Source organism: Trichosurus vulpecula, chromosome 6 (genome assembly GCF_011100635.1).
Source record: "Trichosurus vulpecula isolate mTriVul1 chromosome 6, mTriVul1.pri, whole genome shotgun sequence".
NCBI classification, from domain to species: domain Eukaryota; kingdom Metazoa; phylum Chordata; class Mammalia; order Diprotodontia; family Phalangeridae; genus Trichosurus; species Trichosurus vulpecula.
Genome location: NC_050578.1, coordinates 216,857,303 through 216,873,476, shown reverse-complemented (window position 1 = coordinate 216,873,476; position 16,174 = coordinate 216,857,303). Strand labels below are relative to the sequence as shown.

At 48.2% G+C, this 16,174-nt stretch overlaps 1 protein-coding gene and 1 pseudogene across 2 annotated transcripts in view; one reads left to right on the top strand and one right to left on the bottom strand.

Moving 5' to 3' along the window:
- The window catches only part of C6H20orf194 (chromosome 6 C20orf194 homolog), a 173,827-nt gene extending 163,410 nt beyond the window's left edge, over positions 1-10,417 (top strand). For both annotated transcript variants that reach the window (XM_036763212.1, XM_036763213.1), the window contains exons 33-37: positions 2,597-2,671; positions 3,456-3,661; positions 4,538-4,603; positions 5,200-5,293; positions 6,319-10,417. In XM_036763212.1, coding sequence (XP_036619107.1) covers positions 2,597-2,671; positions 3,456-3,661; positions 4,538-4,603; positions 5,200-5,293; positions 6,319-6,437 — 560 coding nt within the window. In that variant the 3' untranslated portion in view covers positions 6,438-10,417. The remainder of the gene's footprint in view (positions 1-2,596; positions 2,672-3,455; positions 3,662-4,537; positions 4,604-5,199; positions 5,294-6,318) is intronic.
- Positions 10,418-14,079: 3,662 nt separating this feature from the next.
- Positions 14,080-15,356, bottom strand: LOC118853476 (annotated as a pseudogene).
- Positions 15,357-16,174: the final 818 nt, after the last annotated feature.

Below are 16,174 nucleotides of genomic sequence, written 5' to 3'. Positions count from 1 at the left end.
TGAGAGGCTGGTTTTTGAGGCCAGCCGAAGACCAACTGACCTTTCTCTGGTTGAGGTCAGTATTGCCTAAGATCTTAGACTTGTCACACAGATTGGCCTGAACTCCCCTCAGGAGAGTTTCATTGCCCCATGGAAACTGGTGCAGAGCTGCTGAGAGATGTGTCCCAGGACCTTACAGCTTTGATAACCAGACCCTGTGTTGACTTGGGGGACTGGGAGAAGCCTAGATGCTGGAAGACAGGTGATGGGGCAGCCAAGCCCACAGATTTTTTTCAGTCTCTCTTTAATAAAGGTAGGATGATTATTGCTGGGCCAATGGACCCACCTCCTTCTTTGTCTTGGCTCTTGGGGACTTGATCCTCTCAGATCTCCTGGTCTGCTCATGGGACAAGCTCCATCTTCCCCTTAGTTAATCCTTTCAATCAGTCAGTCATCAAGCATTTATTAAACATCTGCTGTGTGCTAGGCATTGTGCAAAGTGCTAGGGATACAAAGAAATTCCCCCCAAAACACCAGTCCCTGCCCTCAAGAAGCTCACCATCTAATAAGAGAGACAGCATGCAAACAACTATGTACAAACAAGAGAAAGATAAATTGGAGATCATGTCAAAGGGAAGCCACCAAGGTTAAGGAATACCAGGAAGAACTTCTTGTAAAAGGTGAGGATTTATCTGTGACTTGAAGGAAGACAGGAGGTGGAAACGAAGATGGAGAGAACTCAGGCCTGGGGAATAGGCAGCGTGCAGAATAAGGAGGTAGCGTTCTCGAGTGAAGAACATAAGGAGGCCAGTGCCCCTGAGTCACAGTGTGTGGAGGAGAGTACAATGGAAGAAGACTGGGAAGGTATAGAGAGACCAGGCTGTGATGGGCTTCATAGCTGATTCTGGAGGGGAGGGAAGAAGAGGAGGGGCAGGCGGCCTAGTCAGACCAGTGCCTGAGAGAGAGCAGTTTGGCAGCTGAGTGGAGGATAGCCTGCAGTGGGGAGAGATGCAGCAGGAAGACCCACCTGCAGGCTGGTGCAGTGGCCCCAGGAGTGAGAGGCTGAGGGCCAGCACTGAAGTGGTGTGAAAGTCAGAGGGGAGAAAGGGCCACATAGGAGAGGTAGAAACAGCAGGGACTGGATGGCTGATTTTATATCGTAGTGGAGGGAGGGGTGGTGAGAGAGAGAGAAAGAGTTGGAGGAGATAAAGATGATGCCAAGGCTTCAAGCCTGGGAGAATGGTAGTGCCCTCAACAGTTATAAGGAAGTTAGGAAGAGGAGGGGAGGGATTGGGGGCAAAGATAATGACTTCAGTGTTGGCTATATTGAGTCTAAGATGTCTACAGGGCATTCAGTTCAAGATGTCCAGGAGGCTGCTGGAGATGAGACCTGAGGTCAGCAGAGAGGCTGGGGCTAACCAACCTGTCTGAGGATAATCTGCTTTGAGATAATTGATGCATGGAAGCTGATGACATCACCAATTGAAATAGTTTAGAAGGAGAAAAGAGGTCCAGGATAGAGCCCTGGAGGACACCCCTGGTTAGTGAGTACGACCCAACTTCATTAAAACAAGGAGCTGAGAAAAATTACAAGTTAGCACTGAGTCAAGGGAAATCCTAAGATCCCTTAGCACAGCTTCCAGGGCTGACTCATCAAGTCAGCAAGCATTTATTAAATGCTTCCTATGAACCAGGTTCTGGACTAAGTACTAGAAACACCAAGAAAGACAAAAATAGTCCCTGCCTTCCAGGAGCTCCCAGTCTAATGGGGGAGACAATATGCAAACAGCTGTGTACAAACAAGATTAGGATAACTTGATATGTGGGAGTAACTAATCTCCCCTTTCCCTCTAAAAAAAATCTGGGCCTGGCCTTTGCACCTCTGCCTTGCTATCCATTAGAGCGGCAAATAACTGACCCTTTGTTGTTATTTAGTCATTGTTCAGTCACGGCTGACTTTATGTGACCTCATTTGGGGTTTTCTTGGCAAAGCTCCTTGAGTGATTTGCTGTTTCCTTCTCCAGCTCATTTTACAGATGAGGAAACTGAGGCCAACAGGGTTAAGTGACTTGGCCAAGGTCACACAGCTAGTAAGCATCTGAGGCTACATTTGAACTCAGAAACATGAGTCTTCGTGGCTCCAGGCCTGGCACTCTATCCACTGCACCATCTAGCATGCTGCCAACCATCAAACCCAACTCCTCTTCGGTTCCCAAACTGCTCCTCCAGTTCTCACCCCATCAGGTTCCAATCTGTCTGCTCATTAGTTGTCAGCCATTTACAATGCTGGGAATGCTGGCACCTGGGCAACACAGTGAACCTTTCACGCTTGTGCCAGCCCAGCTGCTAGCTTTACCCCCTACCCTCTGTACATGTGTATATTTTTTTTGACCAGAAAAGTACCAGAGCCTCCTACAAAAATCTCTGACAATACATCACACATTTTACAGACAGTCATCAGAACATGTCACTGATCGTAAGAGAATGAATTTCATCCCAAGTAGGCACCCGCTCTGTCAGTGGCCCTTTCCAGCAGTGATTGTGCTGAATTCTAGCACCATCCACAAGAGAGCCAATAGGTAGGGCGGTAACAGCCCTTTCTTCTTCTTCCCAACAGCAATTAAGTCCTTGATCAAGCAGAGCCCCTTCTCTGGAAACATCTACCACATCCTGGGCAAAGTGAAGTTCTCAGGTAATTGGAGGCTTAAGCTTGGGAACCTTCTGCTGTGAGTCCCTTAGGACTTCCCTGAGGGACCTGTTCACTGGGAGCCTTCTCCCTAACTCTACTGCTAATCACATACTTTTAAAACTAGAACTCAGGGTGTTTGGTGCATTCATTTACCTGCATTTTCTTTCCCTGGCAGTTATTGCTCTGCCCATTTCAATTGGGAGATGAATGAATGAGGTAGCCTGTTCTTTTGGTCACTGGAGATCAGACTGAGCCTGTTGGCAGGACTTGACTTGTTTCTGCCAATCCTTTTTGAATCTACTTTATTTTTGCCTCAGATTTCCTTATTTGAAGAAAAGTAGTATAAAGGGTAGGAGGAATACACAAGGAAAAAGGACCCTCTTGGAGCATGGCCACATTCTCTTGGTTGCTGGAGACAAAAAGATGCTCTAGCTGAGTCAGAGTAACTCAGCTCACTTGTGTGTAGAAGCCAGGGAGGAGGAGAAGGCCCCAGAGCTATATGCACAGCAGGCTACAGGCTGAGTCACAACAAAGACTTCTCTTCCCATGGGCATGCTTCTCTGTGCTGCAGTCTGCCACTGCAGGTTTAGAGGGCCCTAGGGGAGAAAAGGTACCTGAATTTGAAATCTTTAGGTTTAGCAGTAAGCCCATGATAGCCATGGAGAAGATCTTGTGTGGGAATGTAACACCCCTGTCAAAGCAACCTTCCTCTAGCCTGGGAGAGACTATATTGTCGGTCCTTACTTGGCCCATCCCTCAAAGCACTAATTTTCTTCTCTCCTTGCAGACTCAGAAAAAATGATGGAAGTTTGTCACAACACATTGACTAATTCCTTAAGCATTGTGCCAGTTCTGGAGGGTCCTAGCCCACCTCCAGATTCCCGTGGAGCTCCCCGAGATGTCAGTGGTCAGCAGGAGAGTTACCTCGTCTTCATAGGCTGCTCTCTGAAAGAGGAGAGTGTCAAAGACTGGCTACGGCAGACTGCGAAGCAGGTGTGGCTCTCATGGGGTGGGGACATTCCTGCTGGGCACTGGTCCAGATGTGGGCACAGCTCCGGGCAGCCCCCAGCCAGCAGTCTGGCCACCCTCAGGGTAACTTTCCATCGGCCCCACCCAGGGTATCAGTGGATCACTTCTCCTTGGAAGAGCAAGCTCGTGGGATTCTGGCTCCCTGCTTTTCCCTTCTCATGCTCCTTCCCTCCAATGGCCATTCCAGGACAGCTTAGGCAGTCAGCTATTTAAACTATGCCGGTGTTTTATAAGATGGAGGTGGATAAGAAAAAGAGAAAATGTCCAAATGCCTTTCCTGTGACATTGGCAAAGGCAGAGGCAGAAGCTGTGTTTGACACAGGCTGGGTGAGGTACAGGCTACTTCAGGCCCCCAGCCAGTCCCCCACAGCGCTCTGGAGCAGCCTTTTGGTTCACTCTCTAAGAGCCGAGTGCTTTTCAGGGTGAGACTAGGGTCTCGTATGCCATGGATTGGCCTCCCCTGGGTTCTGCCAGTGCCATTAGGATGGATGAAGGGTGGGCCCCAGCAACAACTGCAGTTAGAGTAGAAAAGCCAGGCTGTACAAGTCAGGACATCAGCTTTTCTAGAACCAAATTGGCAAAATCCTTGTGCTTGAGTGAGAATGCCCTCTCTCCCTCTGCAAGGGGGTATAGTCTCAGGCAGCACGCAGAAGATCCTTTCACCATGCCAGCCAGAGCCCTCCACCTGCGCCAGGCTCACAGAGTCTGCTGCCACCTCCACGCTCCAGGCTTGCAGCACTCACATGGCTGCCTCTGCCCCTTTGCTGACTCTGCCTCTGCTCTCAGCTGCCTACTCCATCTGACCTCTGCCCCCACCTCTATCCCTCAATTTGTACACAGAAACCCCAGAGGAAAGCCCTGAAAACCAGGGGGATGCTGACACTGCAAGAGATCAAGAACATTCACGTAAGTCCCCTGCCCAGAAGCTGGACTGGGCCTAACATGCAGAAGTGGGGTGACGGTCCTAGAAACTCTTAAAGATGTATGGGCACTTCAGGGCATGGCCCACCAATGGATGGAGCCATTACTGGGACTTCCAAAGAGAAATTGGATAAGATTACAGCCCCTACAGGGAGCTGATTGCACTCTGATCCTGGGTGAAGTCATGAGAACAGTTTCTGGGTTGAGGGGGATATAAAGGAGAGCCCACTTGTGCCCCAAGGGAAAGAAGCCCGAGGGGCAGGCAGCCCAGCCCCCTTCTGCTCCTACTGCAGCTCCAAGTCAGAAATGTATTCCCTGCCCTGGGGTGAAGTAGAGGAGGGGAGGGGGATCTTGGCTTCATTGGGCTCCTCTCTTGGGAGTCTGTATTGAGATGATGGAGACCTGTGGCAGTTCTCTCTTCACCTGTGTGTGTGAGGTTGGGGTGAGGGGAGAGAAAAGTCAATGAGAGAGGTGGGCTCCTGGCCTGGGAGCAATGGAAAGGCTGGCCGAAGCCGAAGTTAGCCAAGGGGGACCCTGCGTGGGTGCAGGACATTTTTAATGACCTCTATTGTCTCTTGCAGGTGAAACGCCACCTGGACCCCCTTCCTGCAGGTTATTTTTACAATGGAACCCAATTTGTCAACTTCTTTGGTGATAAGACAGATTATCACCCACGTATCCTTGCATGGCAGGACTATGGAGAGAACCAGGTGTAGGCTTGGGTAGGTTTTCCTGTGGGAGGTTTGAGTCCCAGCCATTGTGCAGCCTGGTCTCTACCTCTCCAGAGGCATTCCAGAAACACTGAATATGCGAAGAGCATATCTCAGGTCTCAGACTCTGTGGTGGAAACCACAGAGGCAAACTCTGTATTTCAGCCTTTGAAAAGTACTACAGTAATTAGGCTAGGAGGGAAATTGTCTCCCCTTTTCCCTCCTCATTCTACTCTGAGCTTAGAGCAGAAGGTTTTAATGTGTCTGCACCCAGGGGAGGGGGCAGTTTGGTGTCAGGCCAGTCGCCTGTCCCGTTGCCATCAGTCACTCCACAGAGGGAGGACAGAGGGTCCAGCCTCTGCCTACAGCATGGGTGAGGCTGAGGCCCCGGGGGGCAGGGTCGGGGAGGAGGCAGGAGGAAGCTGCTGCTCATGTGGATCCAGTTAGTGGCATGTTCCCTCATGGGGGGGGGAGGGCGGCAGCGGCGTGACAAGCTCACCAATACCCTGATTCATGATGTGAGCCCAAATCAAGTTGTGTTGTGTTGCAGCAAATTACTCTGGATTGCAGGGTTGGCTCGTCTTGTCTGTGGATTTTTGTCCAAAGGTCAGTCCTTTCCACCGCTATTGGGCTTCTTAGTTACAATCTGCTTCCCCTGCCTGTCTCTCATTTTGGGGTTGGGGATAGATGAGAAGGAGGGGGGGGTCATCCCAGGCTCCTTAGACTCATTGGGCATTTCTTTCCCCTCACCCCAGGACACAACCTGTCCCATTCCACATGTGAAAGGCCTCTGTCCAAGGCCAGCTCTGTCCTCAAGGGATAGATAATCTGAGCTGCAGTCACCCAGCTCATCCTTCCTTTCTGCCTGTCAGTAGGGGAGCAAGAAGTAACAAGCAGCAGAACTCATTCCTTCAGGCCATCAATCATTAAGAATTGGGGGCAGTTTTTAGATTCCAATAGAATGCATTATATTCCTTAATTTGAAATTAGTAATGGACCAGTTTATGAATGATTATGTGGAAGAAGCAAACCGGGAGATTGAGAGGTACAACCGAGAGTTGGAGCAACAGGAATATCCTGACCTATTTGAGCAAAAGTCCCCAAGCTAGCCCTGAAAGGTTCTCTGTGCCCAGGCAAGAGTCTCGGGCACAAGTCCCAGCAGCATGGCTGCCACCTCAACATGTCGTCCCTGTTCTCACACCGTCAGAGACACCCATGGGTTTTCTGGCCCTCGGTGTTCTTGGACATGTCCAAGGTCATTTTTCCTGTCAGGAAGCTGCTTCTTTACTCTGGTCTGCCTGTTTGTGCTGTCTCATTTGCATGTGGTCCTGATTCAAGATACAGTGCTTTCTCAAAATTGTCACCTGGACCCTTATTCCCTATTCCAAGGACAGAGGAGAATGAGGGACTGGAGACACCCCATGAAGCAATCTCAGGATTGTTGTCCCCCAAGTGCTGTCTGCAGTCCAGTTGTCCTGTCTTGGAGGAGGCTTGTGCTGTTTCTTGTCTTATGGGAGTGGGGGAAATGCTCTTCCAGGGTAAAGGAGTATCAGGATTGCATGGAAGGGTTCTCCCGAGCTACCTACACTCTTTTCACTTCTTTGGCATTACCCAAGTCTTGAGTTAAAGTCTGGAGGAAGCATGGAACTCCAGACCTCTCTCCCTCATCTTGTGGAGTCTTTATGAAGCCACTGGTAAGAGTGAAAAGGAGAGACAGTAGGACTTCTTGCCTCCTGTGTAGGGCCCAACCAAGGGTCCAGTGTCCCCTGCCCCCCCTCCCTAGCCATGGTCAATGCCAAGTCCCCTTAGATCCGTGCAAGAGATAGTGCATGAGGTGAGAATTGTCTTCACAGAGACTGAAGGCCCTATCTGGGAGATTCCTGGCCAGCCACTCATGATATGAAAAGATGTAGCTGGTTTCCTTTCCCTTCCAGACTGGAAGAAGCTTTAATGAGGTAAATCATGTCTCCTGGAGCCAGCTTCCTTAGGTTTCCTTTGTTCTATAGACCACTTCAGCACTGTTCCTTCTCCTCAGTTTAGGGAGGACATCGATGTCCTTGGCTAATCAGTACTATTTGGTTTGGAGCTGAGTTGTTGCTTAGTTTTAGGCTTCCAAACAAGGAGATTGGCAGGGGCTGGGGGCGGGGAGAGTCTTGTCACTCTCCCAGGTGCCTGCTAGACTTCCCCCCACATAGATTCCCACTCTGCCCCCTTGCTTTCTCTGCTTCCATGGAGCCTTAGATCAGCTCTGATAGGGCAGAGGAGGGTCAGGTTTTTGCTGTCGTGTGACTTCCTCCCAGTCCTGGCCACACACATATGACGCAGTAAGACTTAATTGTGGAAAATATACTCCTAAGTCCCCAAGCCCTCTTGCTGTCCCTGGCTTTGGCCCCCAAGGGAGAGGAAATGTCACTGTCTTCCAGCAATATATTCAGAATACTTTTTGTCTCTTTTGCCCAAGCAAACGAGCAAAGTGTTTGGTGTCCTACAACTCCTTCTAATGGCTTTGGTTTCAGTAGGACATTAAAGCAAGTGTGACTGTTTCAGAGCACACTTGGCTAGTTGGAATTGCGTGTCCACCCGTGTAGCCCCTTAGGGAAGTCTAGATGGAGGTGAGCGTGGGCTCAGAATTCTAGGCAAACTTTTTGTTACAGACTTTGGTGTTGTCATGTTGCAGCTTAGCCCTTAAGCCTCCCAAGTTTAGAATTTAGTCTTGTGCATGCCTTAGGACTTGGTAAAATATGTGATTTCTTTACAAAGCACATAGGTGACACCATTAGTGAGCTTTAACTATCGAGGGAGATTTTTAAGACAGAGGAAAGTCTTGCCCCAGGTAGAAAGTTCCATGATGGATCCCATGAATTCTCCATGCATGACTGCATGTGGGTCTTCACTGTATTTAGTGCCTGCTAAGGTTAGTGTAGCAAAACTGTTTTCAGGGGCTTGCCCAGGTTTGGAAGCCAGTCAGGTGTTGTGTTGGAGAAAATAATGATCTGTGTTTTAAACTGAGATGACAAAAACTCAGATTCTATTCAGCAAGAAACCTCACATTGAAAGAGGCATCTGAAAAAGGGAATGCCTGAGTGAGCGTTTCATCTCCAAGACACCATGTGGCTGGCCCCTTCCCATGCCTGCCATGAGGAGGGACTGAGGTGATGCCAAAGCCATAAGGATCCTTTGTTGCCTGGTGCAGAAAAGCAGCGACAATGGGCCCCGGACTGGCTCGTTGTCTCTGCTTGGGGATCAATAATGTGTAGACTTTTAAGTGCAATTGATTAAATAATAGATGAAGATGCTGTAGCTTCTTGTTGTTCTGCTGAACTCTTTTTAAAAACTCAAAATTGTGCAGCATTGGGGGTGGGGGTGGGGACACCAGTGGGCCAATTCATTCAAGTATTGCTATGAAGTTTTACATGACACCTAGGAGGTTGGGGGAATCCCCACCAGCTCTGGGCTCTGAGAATCCTGCTGCACAAAGAATCCATTTTTAAAGAGAGCGTCGGCTTCCCGGCCTTGCCATACATAGCATAGACCCTCACGCTGCTGTATTGCTCACTGCGCAGTGTTCTTGGTGACTGACTGTATAATACCCATGGAAAAAGTCTTTTCACCAACCTGTGGTACTGTTCCAATTTCCTCTCCGTTGGGATCAAAGACTATGTGATTACCTCAGCTCTGAATATAAAACTGTGATTTTGAAAATGTTCATTTTTAAATGTTATGAAGCCCAAACGGCAAAGCTGTGATGAGGGGTGACCGCTTGGAGCTGGGCGGCCAGAGGGCAGAGCTCTCTACCCCCCTCCACCCCGTACTGTTTGCTCCCTTTCCTCTCACATTTGAGTCTGAAAGGGAGAAGCGGTGTTGGTGAAAGGACTTTGAAGCATAACACACACCATGTTAACCTAGTCGAAGAGTCTTAGCACACCTAGCTAAACCGTAGAAACCCTTTGAGGACTAACATTTGTAAATGGTGATCTGGAGCTCAGCGCTTATGCCAGGCCTAACTGGACCTGGTCTGGCCTCTGCTAGATGAACTCTTCATGAGATTCCTAAAAGTCAGCCACCTTTTTTGGCTTGGATTAGTGGTTCTCCCACCGGTCTGCTCTGAGACAGATGGCAGCATGAGTCAGCCCAGGCAGGAGGACCCTCAACTACTATACAGCCTGGGAAAGTGCCATCCCTCAGAGCAGCCAGTGGCCCAAAAAGAAGTGCCATTACACTGTGTCTTATCTTTTTACTGTAGGGAAAAAAATGGAGGGACAGGAACTGAATCCATGCATTTGGAGCTCCGGTTCCCAGAGTGCAGGCACGAGTCCTCAAGGGGTTTACCTGCTTTTTGCTGACCTTGTTAGCAGCTTAGTTTTTGTATCACCTGGAGTGAATGGGATTTAGAATTTCTGAAGTTATAGTTGGTTTGGTTTGGGGTGGGGGTGGGGGGGAAATGCAATCACCTTATCAAGGGGCTTTTTGTTAGTGCCCTGACCCAGGATCTGGGCTGTAGCTGTGAAGCCCCACAGGCAAGACCCTGACCCTAGGGGATGGCCAAGGAAAATTTCTCTCCAAATTCTTTTGGGATTTTGGAGAATTTGCACAGTGGTAACCTCTGGGGTGCCCTTTGGGCTTCTATAATGGGCAAAGTTGTAACTAGGATAGAAGCTTGTAAACTGTGAGTGTCCAGCTGCCTCGTGAGGTTAATTGTCGACAGATTTGTAAAAATGTGTCTGCCAATCTGGGTTGGACACGTACTCTTCATAATTGTTCAAAATTGTCAAATGTGACCCTCGAGCTCATGGACAATGTGCCAAAAGCCACTTTTCTACTAGCTTTTGATGCTTTAATATTTGCAACTTAAGTTAAAAATTTGTTTTTACAAACACTACTGTAACTTCAGTGAGACTGAATGGTGTGGTTGAAGCTTTCTGGCTTATTATTGTATTTATTACACTCAATTCAGTGGGTCTATTAAATTAGCTTCCACTTATTTTTATATTATTTGACATATTTGTACCTGCGGTTTGTGTCTGTGACTTTTACATTTGTAATTCAGACTTGACACTAAGAACCAATAAACTGTCACCGCTAAGTAAAATGCCTTTTTGACTGTTACTGTGGGTTTGAGCAGGACCCGAGAGCCCTGGCATGTGGAGAAGACAGCAAGAAGCTGGGGAGAAGGGCAGGGCAGAGTTAGCCCTCAGCAGCTACTGCATCTCTCTGCAGCTCACTCTGTATCCCCAGGCTTGTCTGTGCAGCTGTAGCTGTTCCAAGCGGGCCAGTAGTAGCCTCACCTTCTCCTTCGTTCAGGCCCCCGTTATTTGAAGAAACTCCTCAGAGAGCCTTGGTGTGATCAGAGAGACATCACCTGCTTACTGAACACACAAAAAGGTGGTGATGATCGAGTGCACGCGCACACCATGCACACACACACACACACACACACACTCACACACCCCTAAAGAGACAAAGGAGGAGACTTAGTAAGGAAACTGATTGTAAGGTGAGGTGAGGGAGAAGTGGTATCCTAATACCATAATACGAAACCATGGTCACCAGGATCACCAGGATCACCAGAGTCCACATCTCCTCATATTCAGACTACAAAGTAGTCTGACTACAAAGTTATCCCTGGAGAGGACAATCAGAGCTACACACAACCTTAAAGATTATCCATCTCATGTTACAGATGAGGAAGCAGGCCCAGAGAGGTAAGGGATTTTCCCAAGGTCACACTGGTATTAAGGAGATGAACTTCGACTTTTAACCTGGGTCCTCTTTTTTGGGGTGAGCAGGGCAATTGGGGTTAAGTGACTTGCCCAAGGTCACACAGCTAATGTGTCAAGTGGCTGAGGCTGGATTTGAACTCAGATCTTCCCAACTCCAGGGCCAGTGCTCTACTTACTGCGCCACCTAGCTGCCCCAGCCTGGGTCCTCTTAACTCCAAATCCAGTGATCTATTGATTAGACCACACTACTGTTTAGGCAAGAATGACTCCCTCGAAGGAACTCAGAATCTAGTGGGACAAAAACAGATAAATAAAAAACATAAAATTACAGTAAAAATCCATTAGGTTGAAAGGTACAGGCAGGCTGAGGGTTATTACCAAATACTAGAGGAAAATCAGGGAAGACTAAATGGAGGAGAAAACATGTGACTTGGGCCTTCAAGGAAGAAGGGTTAGAAATTCAGAAGGCAAAGAATAAAAAGTGTTTGGGGGGGGGCGGGGGAGAGGGCAGTCCAGGCGTAGAGGTCAGTGTGAACAAAGGCAGAGACAGGAAACTGAAACAAGGGTGGCTTTTGGTGGGGATGATGGAAAGCAGCTGATAACAGTCCAATTTGGACGGGGAAGACAAGCCTCAGGCCAAAGGTGGGCAGAAAAACAGGTAAAATATGCATCTACCCAAACAAATGGTGTAAGTTTACATTTGTGCCTCTGGTACAAAGTTAGCTGGTAATAAGGGCCTGTACTAGGGTGGTGACCGTGGAACTAGGTGGAGGAGACAGATGTGAGAGATTGTGAAGGTCCAAGGTATGGGACCTGTTAACACCGGCACATGAAACTAAGGAAGACCGCACGGGAAGCCAGGCTCTCACGCCCGGATGGTCCCTGGAAAAAATTGATGGAAGCAGAAGAATGGACTGGGGGGGAGAGGGAGGGGACGGGTAGGCTTGGCTTGGAAAAAAAGGCACACTTAGCACAGGTCCTGGCACATGGCTGTACAGACGGAGACCTGGAAGGTCTGGAGGTCAGAAAAGAGATAGGGCTGGAAACTGAACTGAACAGGAGCTGTCCAAGGGTGAAGATCTGAACCGCAAGAGAGGAGACCCGCCCCTTCTCTGGCCTGTGAAGTTTCCTCAGGCCCCGCCCCTTCGCCTCTAGTGGACGAGCTCCCTTCGGCCCCGCCTGTTCTCTGGTAGGGGCGGGGCTACCTCAGGCCACGCCCCTTCTCTGGTAGGGGGAGCTTCCGCAGGCCACGCCCTTCGAATGCGCCAGGGGGCGGGAAGCTTCCTCAGGCTGCGCCCCTCAGGTTCCCGATATGGAGGGAGCTCCCTCAAGCTCTGCGCCTTCCCCCATGGGCCCTTCCGACTGTATAATACTATGACCTCCCTATTAGGGCCCGCACTGGTGCTTAGGGGCTGCCTGACTTTGGGTATCTACTGGACACTTTTAAACCTCAGTTTCCTCAGTCTGTAAAACGAGAGGTTGGATTAGGTGATGTGCAAGTGCCTTTCCAACTCAGTCCTATGAAAATGGAGCCCATTGCTGGTGGCTGTATACGCGGAATCAAGAGAGTTGAAGACCCCCCCCCCCACAAATGCTGAGGGTTTGAGGAGCTCATTGATTAAGAAGTTATCTTAAACGGTCACTTCTGAGATTAAACATAATTTTGAAAAATATTCCAATAATTTTTTTTCAGCTCTCTCCCCTGTCCTCTCCCCAAGAATAGGAGGGAAAATAACCTCACCCTTTTTTCCTCTCAAAATTTTCTTCTTGCTTTTTTCCCCCTTTCCATATCTTTTTTTTTGGGGGGGGGGTGGCGCGGTGACTGAATGCTTTCATTCTGCACATAGAAGCCATTAAGGATCTGGCCTGTGGGCTCATAGGGGCTTCATCACAAGCACGTGGCTCCACACATCAACACCAGGGTTGGGGGTGAGACCAGGTGATTCTATCCCAGTCACAAGATGATAAGGGTTTTCTGACAGAGAGCCACATGTCAGGTAGTCTCTGGTGCAAGACAGTTCTAACAAAGCAGTGAGAACATCACAGAAAGGTGGAAGGGAGGGGAAAGTTAAGCAGCAGAGGCCCCTGCCCCCAAAAACAAAACTGGTTTAGTACTTGGTGCTGCCCATTCTTAGGACAGGAACAGACTTTTTTTTGAGATTTTTTTATTTTTAGTTTACAGCACTCGGTTCTACATAATTTTGAGTTCCAGATTTTCTTCCCCCCCCTTACCCCCTCCCCAAGACAGCATGGAATCCGATATATCTTCTACGTGTAACTTCGCATTGAACTTATTTACACACTAGTCAAGTTGTGAAGAAGAATTATGACCAATGGAATGAATCATGAGAAAGAAGAAACAGAACAAAAAAAAGACAACCCAAAAACAAAAACAAAAGGGAAAAAAAAGGCAAGCATAAAGTGTGCCTCAATCTGCATTCAGACTCCATAGTTCTTTCTCTGGATGTAGATAGCATTCTCCATCGTGAGTCCTTTGGAGTTGTCTTTGCACCTTCTATCTCTGAAAAGAGCGAAGTCTGTCAGGGTTGGTCCTCATGGAATCCATATATCTGTGGTTGTGTATAATGTTCTCCTGGTTCTGCTCCGCTCACTCAGCATTATATCGTGTAGGTTTTTCCAGGTTGTTATGAAGTCCATATCATCCCCATTTCTTATAGCACAATAGTATTCCATTACCTTTATATGCCACAACTTGTTCAGCCATTCCCCAATTGATAGGCATCTCCTCGATTTCCAATTCTTTGCTACTACAAAAAGAGCTGCTATAAATATTTTTGTACCTATGGGTCCTTTTCCCACTTGTGTGATCTCTTTGGGATACAACCCTAGAAGTGGTATTGCTGGGTCAAAGGGTATGAACATTTTTATAGCCCTTTGGGCATAGTTCCAAATTGTTCTCCAGAATGGCTGGATCAGTTCACAACTCCACCAGCCATGTAACAATGTCAGGAACAGACTTCTACAGAGGTGACTGGCATCTGCGAGCTCATAGGCCTTCTGGCCACAGAGCTTACTTGGCTCGAGGATTTCCGAAGTTCCTTCCAGCAAATTTAGCCTTGCTGCCCAGCTCTTCCTCAATTCTGAGAAGCTGGTTATACTTGGCCAGATGCTCAGATTGGCAGGGGGCACCAGTCTTGACCTGCCCAGTGCAGAGGCCCACCACCAGGTCTGCAATGAAGGTATCTTCAGTCTCTCCAGAGCAATGGGAAACCATTACTCCCCAGCCATTGGACTGGGCCAGCTTGCACACCTGGAGAGACTCAGTTACGGAGCCAATCTGGTTCACTTTGAGGAGGAGGCAGTTGCAGGCTTTCTCATTCACAGCCTTTTCAATGCACTTGGGATTGGTCACTGTGAGATCATCCCCTACCACCTGGATGCCTGCAGTAGCAGTGAAATCTTTCCAAGCTCCCCAGTCATCCTGGTCAAAGGGATCTTCAATAGACACCACTGGATAGTCCTTGATGAAGCTCTTGTGGGGGTCCCCAAGCTCAGAAGGGGAGATATATCTGCTGGGATCATCAGGAGACTTGAAGTCCAAGTCATGTTTCCCAGATGGGAAGAATTCTGAGGCAGCAGCATCCATGCCAATTATGACCTTATCAGTATAGCCAGCCTTACTAATAGCAGTCTTTAGCAGATCCAGAGCTTCTTTATTTCCAGGATGTTAGGAGCATAGCCACCCTCATCCCCTACATTGGTGGCATCCTGTCCATATTTCTGCTTAATCACACTCTTCAGGTTGTGGTAGACCTCAGCTCCAATGCGCATGGCCTCCATAAAGTTTGCCATTCCAACAGGGAGGATCATGAACTCATGCATGGCCAGTTTGTTACCAGCATGGGAGCCACCGTTGATCACATTGAAGGCTAGAACTGGAAGGATGACTTCATCATTGCCTGCAAGGTCAGCAATATGGAGATACAGGGAGACACCTTTCTCAGCAGCTCCCAACATAGCATTTGCACCAAATTTAGATTTATTGTCAGTGCCATCCATCTCTATCATCAATTTGTCGATCTTCTCCTGCTCCATAACATTCAGTTTTTTGCTAACCAGGGTCAGGGCAATAGTTTTATTGATGTGCTCAACCGCTTTTGAGACATCCTTCCCCATGTAGCAGGTCTTATCATTGTCTCAGAGCTCCAGGGCTTCATGGATACTGGAAGAAGCCCCACTGGGCACAGAAGCTCGGAATTGACCTTTTTCAGGGTAGAAATCAACTTCAACGGTAGGGTTTCCACGAGAGTCAAAGATCTTTCTTGCATGGATCTTGTAAATAGACATGTTGAGTTTCTGGATGGGTCTTCCTCCACTGGGCTCAGAGAACAGAGCCCTTCCATATCTTCTAACACGATAGCAAAGAGAAGACTGTCCCTGTAGTCTGGAAGAGCTGAGTTCAATTTCGGCCTCTGACTTTGTGACTATGGACAGGTCATTTAATTTCAATGCCCCAAACAGCGCTCTAAGACTATAAGTTGCCTATCTGCATTGGGAGAGGAAATTCTCCAGGTCTAGTAAAAAAACATCTATGTAAAGTATAATTATTTTTATGACCAACTTAAGTTTTCCATAATACATCTTTGTGCCCTAGAGATTAACAAAACGACTTTAAATCTGTTAAGGGCTATTATAGTCCTTTTCTGCCCAAGGTTACAGATATAGTTAGTGGTGGAGCCTGGCCCAGAAGTCCTGGCTTTCAAGCAACGGTTCTTTCCACTACAATGCCACCTCTAACATTGAGTTTGGGCTGAATGTCATAGGATCGTAGCTGTAGAGCCAGAGGTACCTCAAAGGTCCATCTTGTTTAACCCGCCCATTTAACAGATGAGGAAACTGAGTCCCAGAGATGTTAAGTAACTTGTCCAAGGGTACATCATAAGCTGGAGAGGTGTGATTTTAACCCAGGTCTTCTGGATGGGATGTTCAAGTTGAATTGTCCAGGAAAGAACTGGAGCTCAGGAAAGTGGGTATGGCTAAAGGTTAAGAACTGGGAGTCATGCACATTGATAAGATAGCCAAAGTCTTTGGCACGGATAGAATGAATCATCATGGAGCCAGCTAGGTGGTGCAGTGAGTAGAGCACCGGCCCTGGAGTCAGGAGG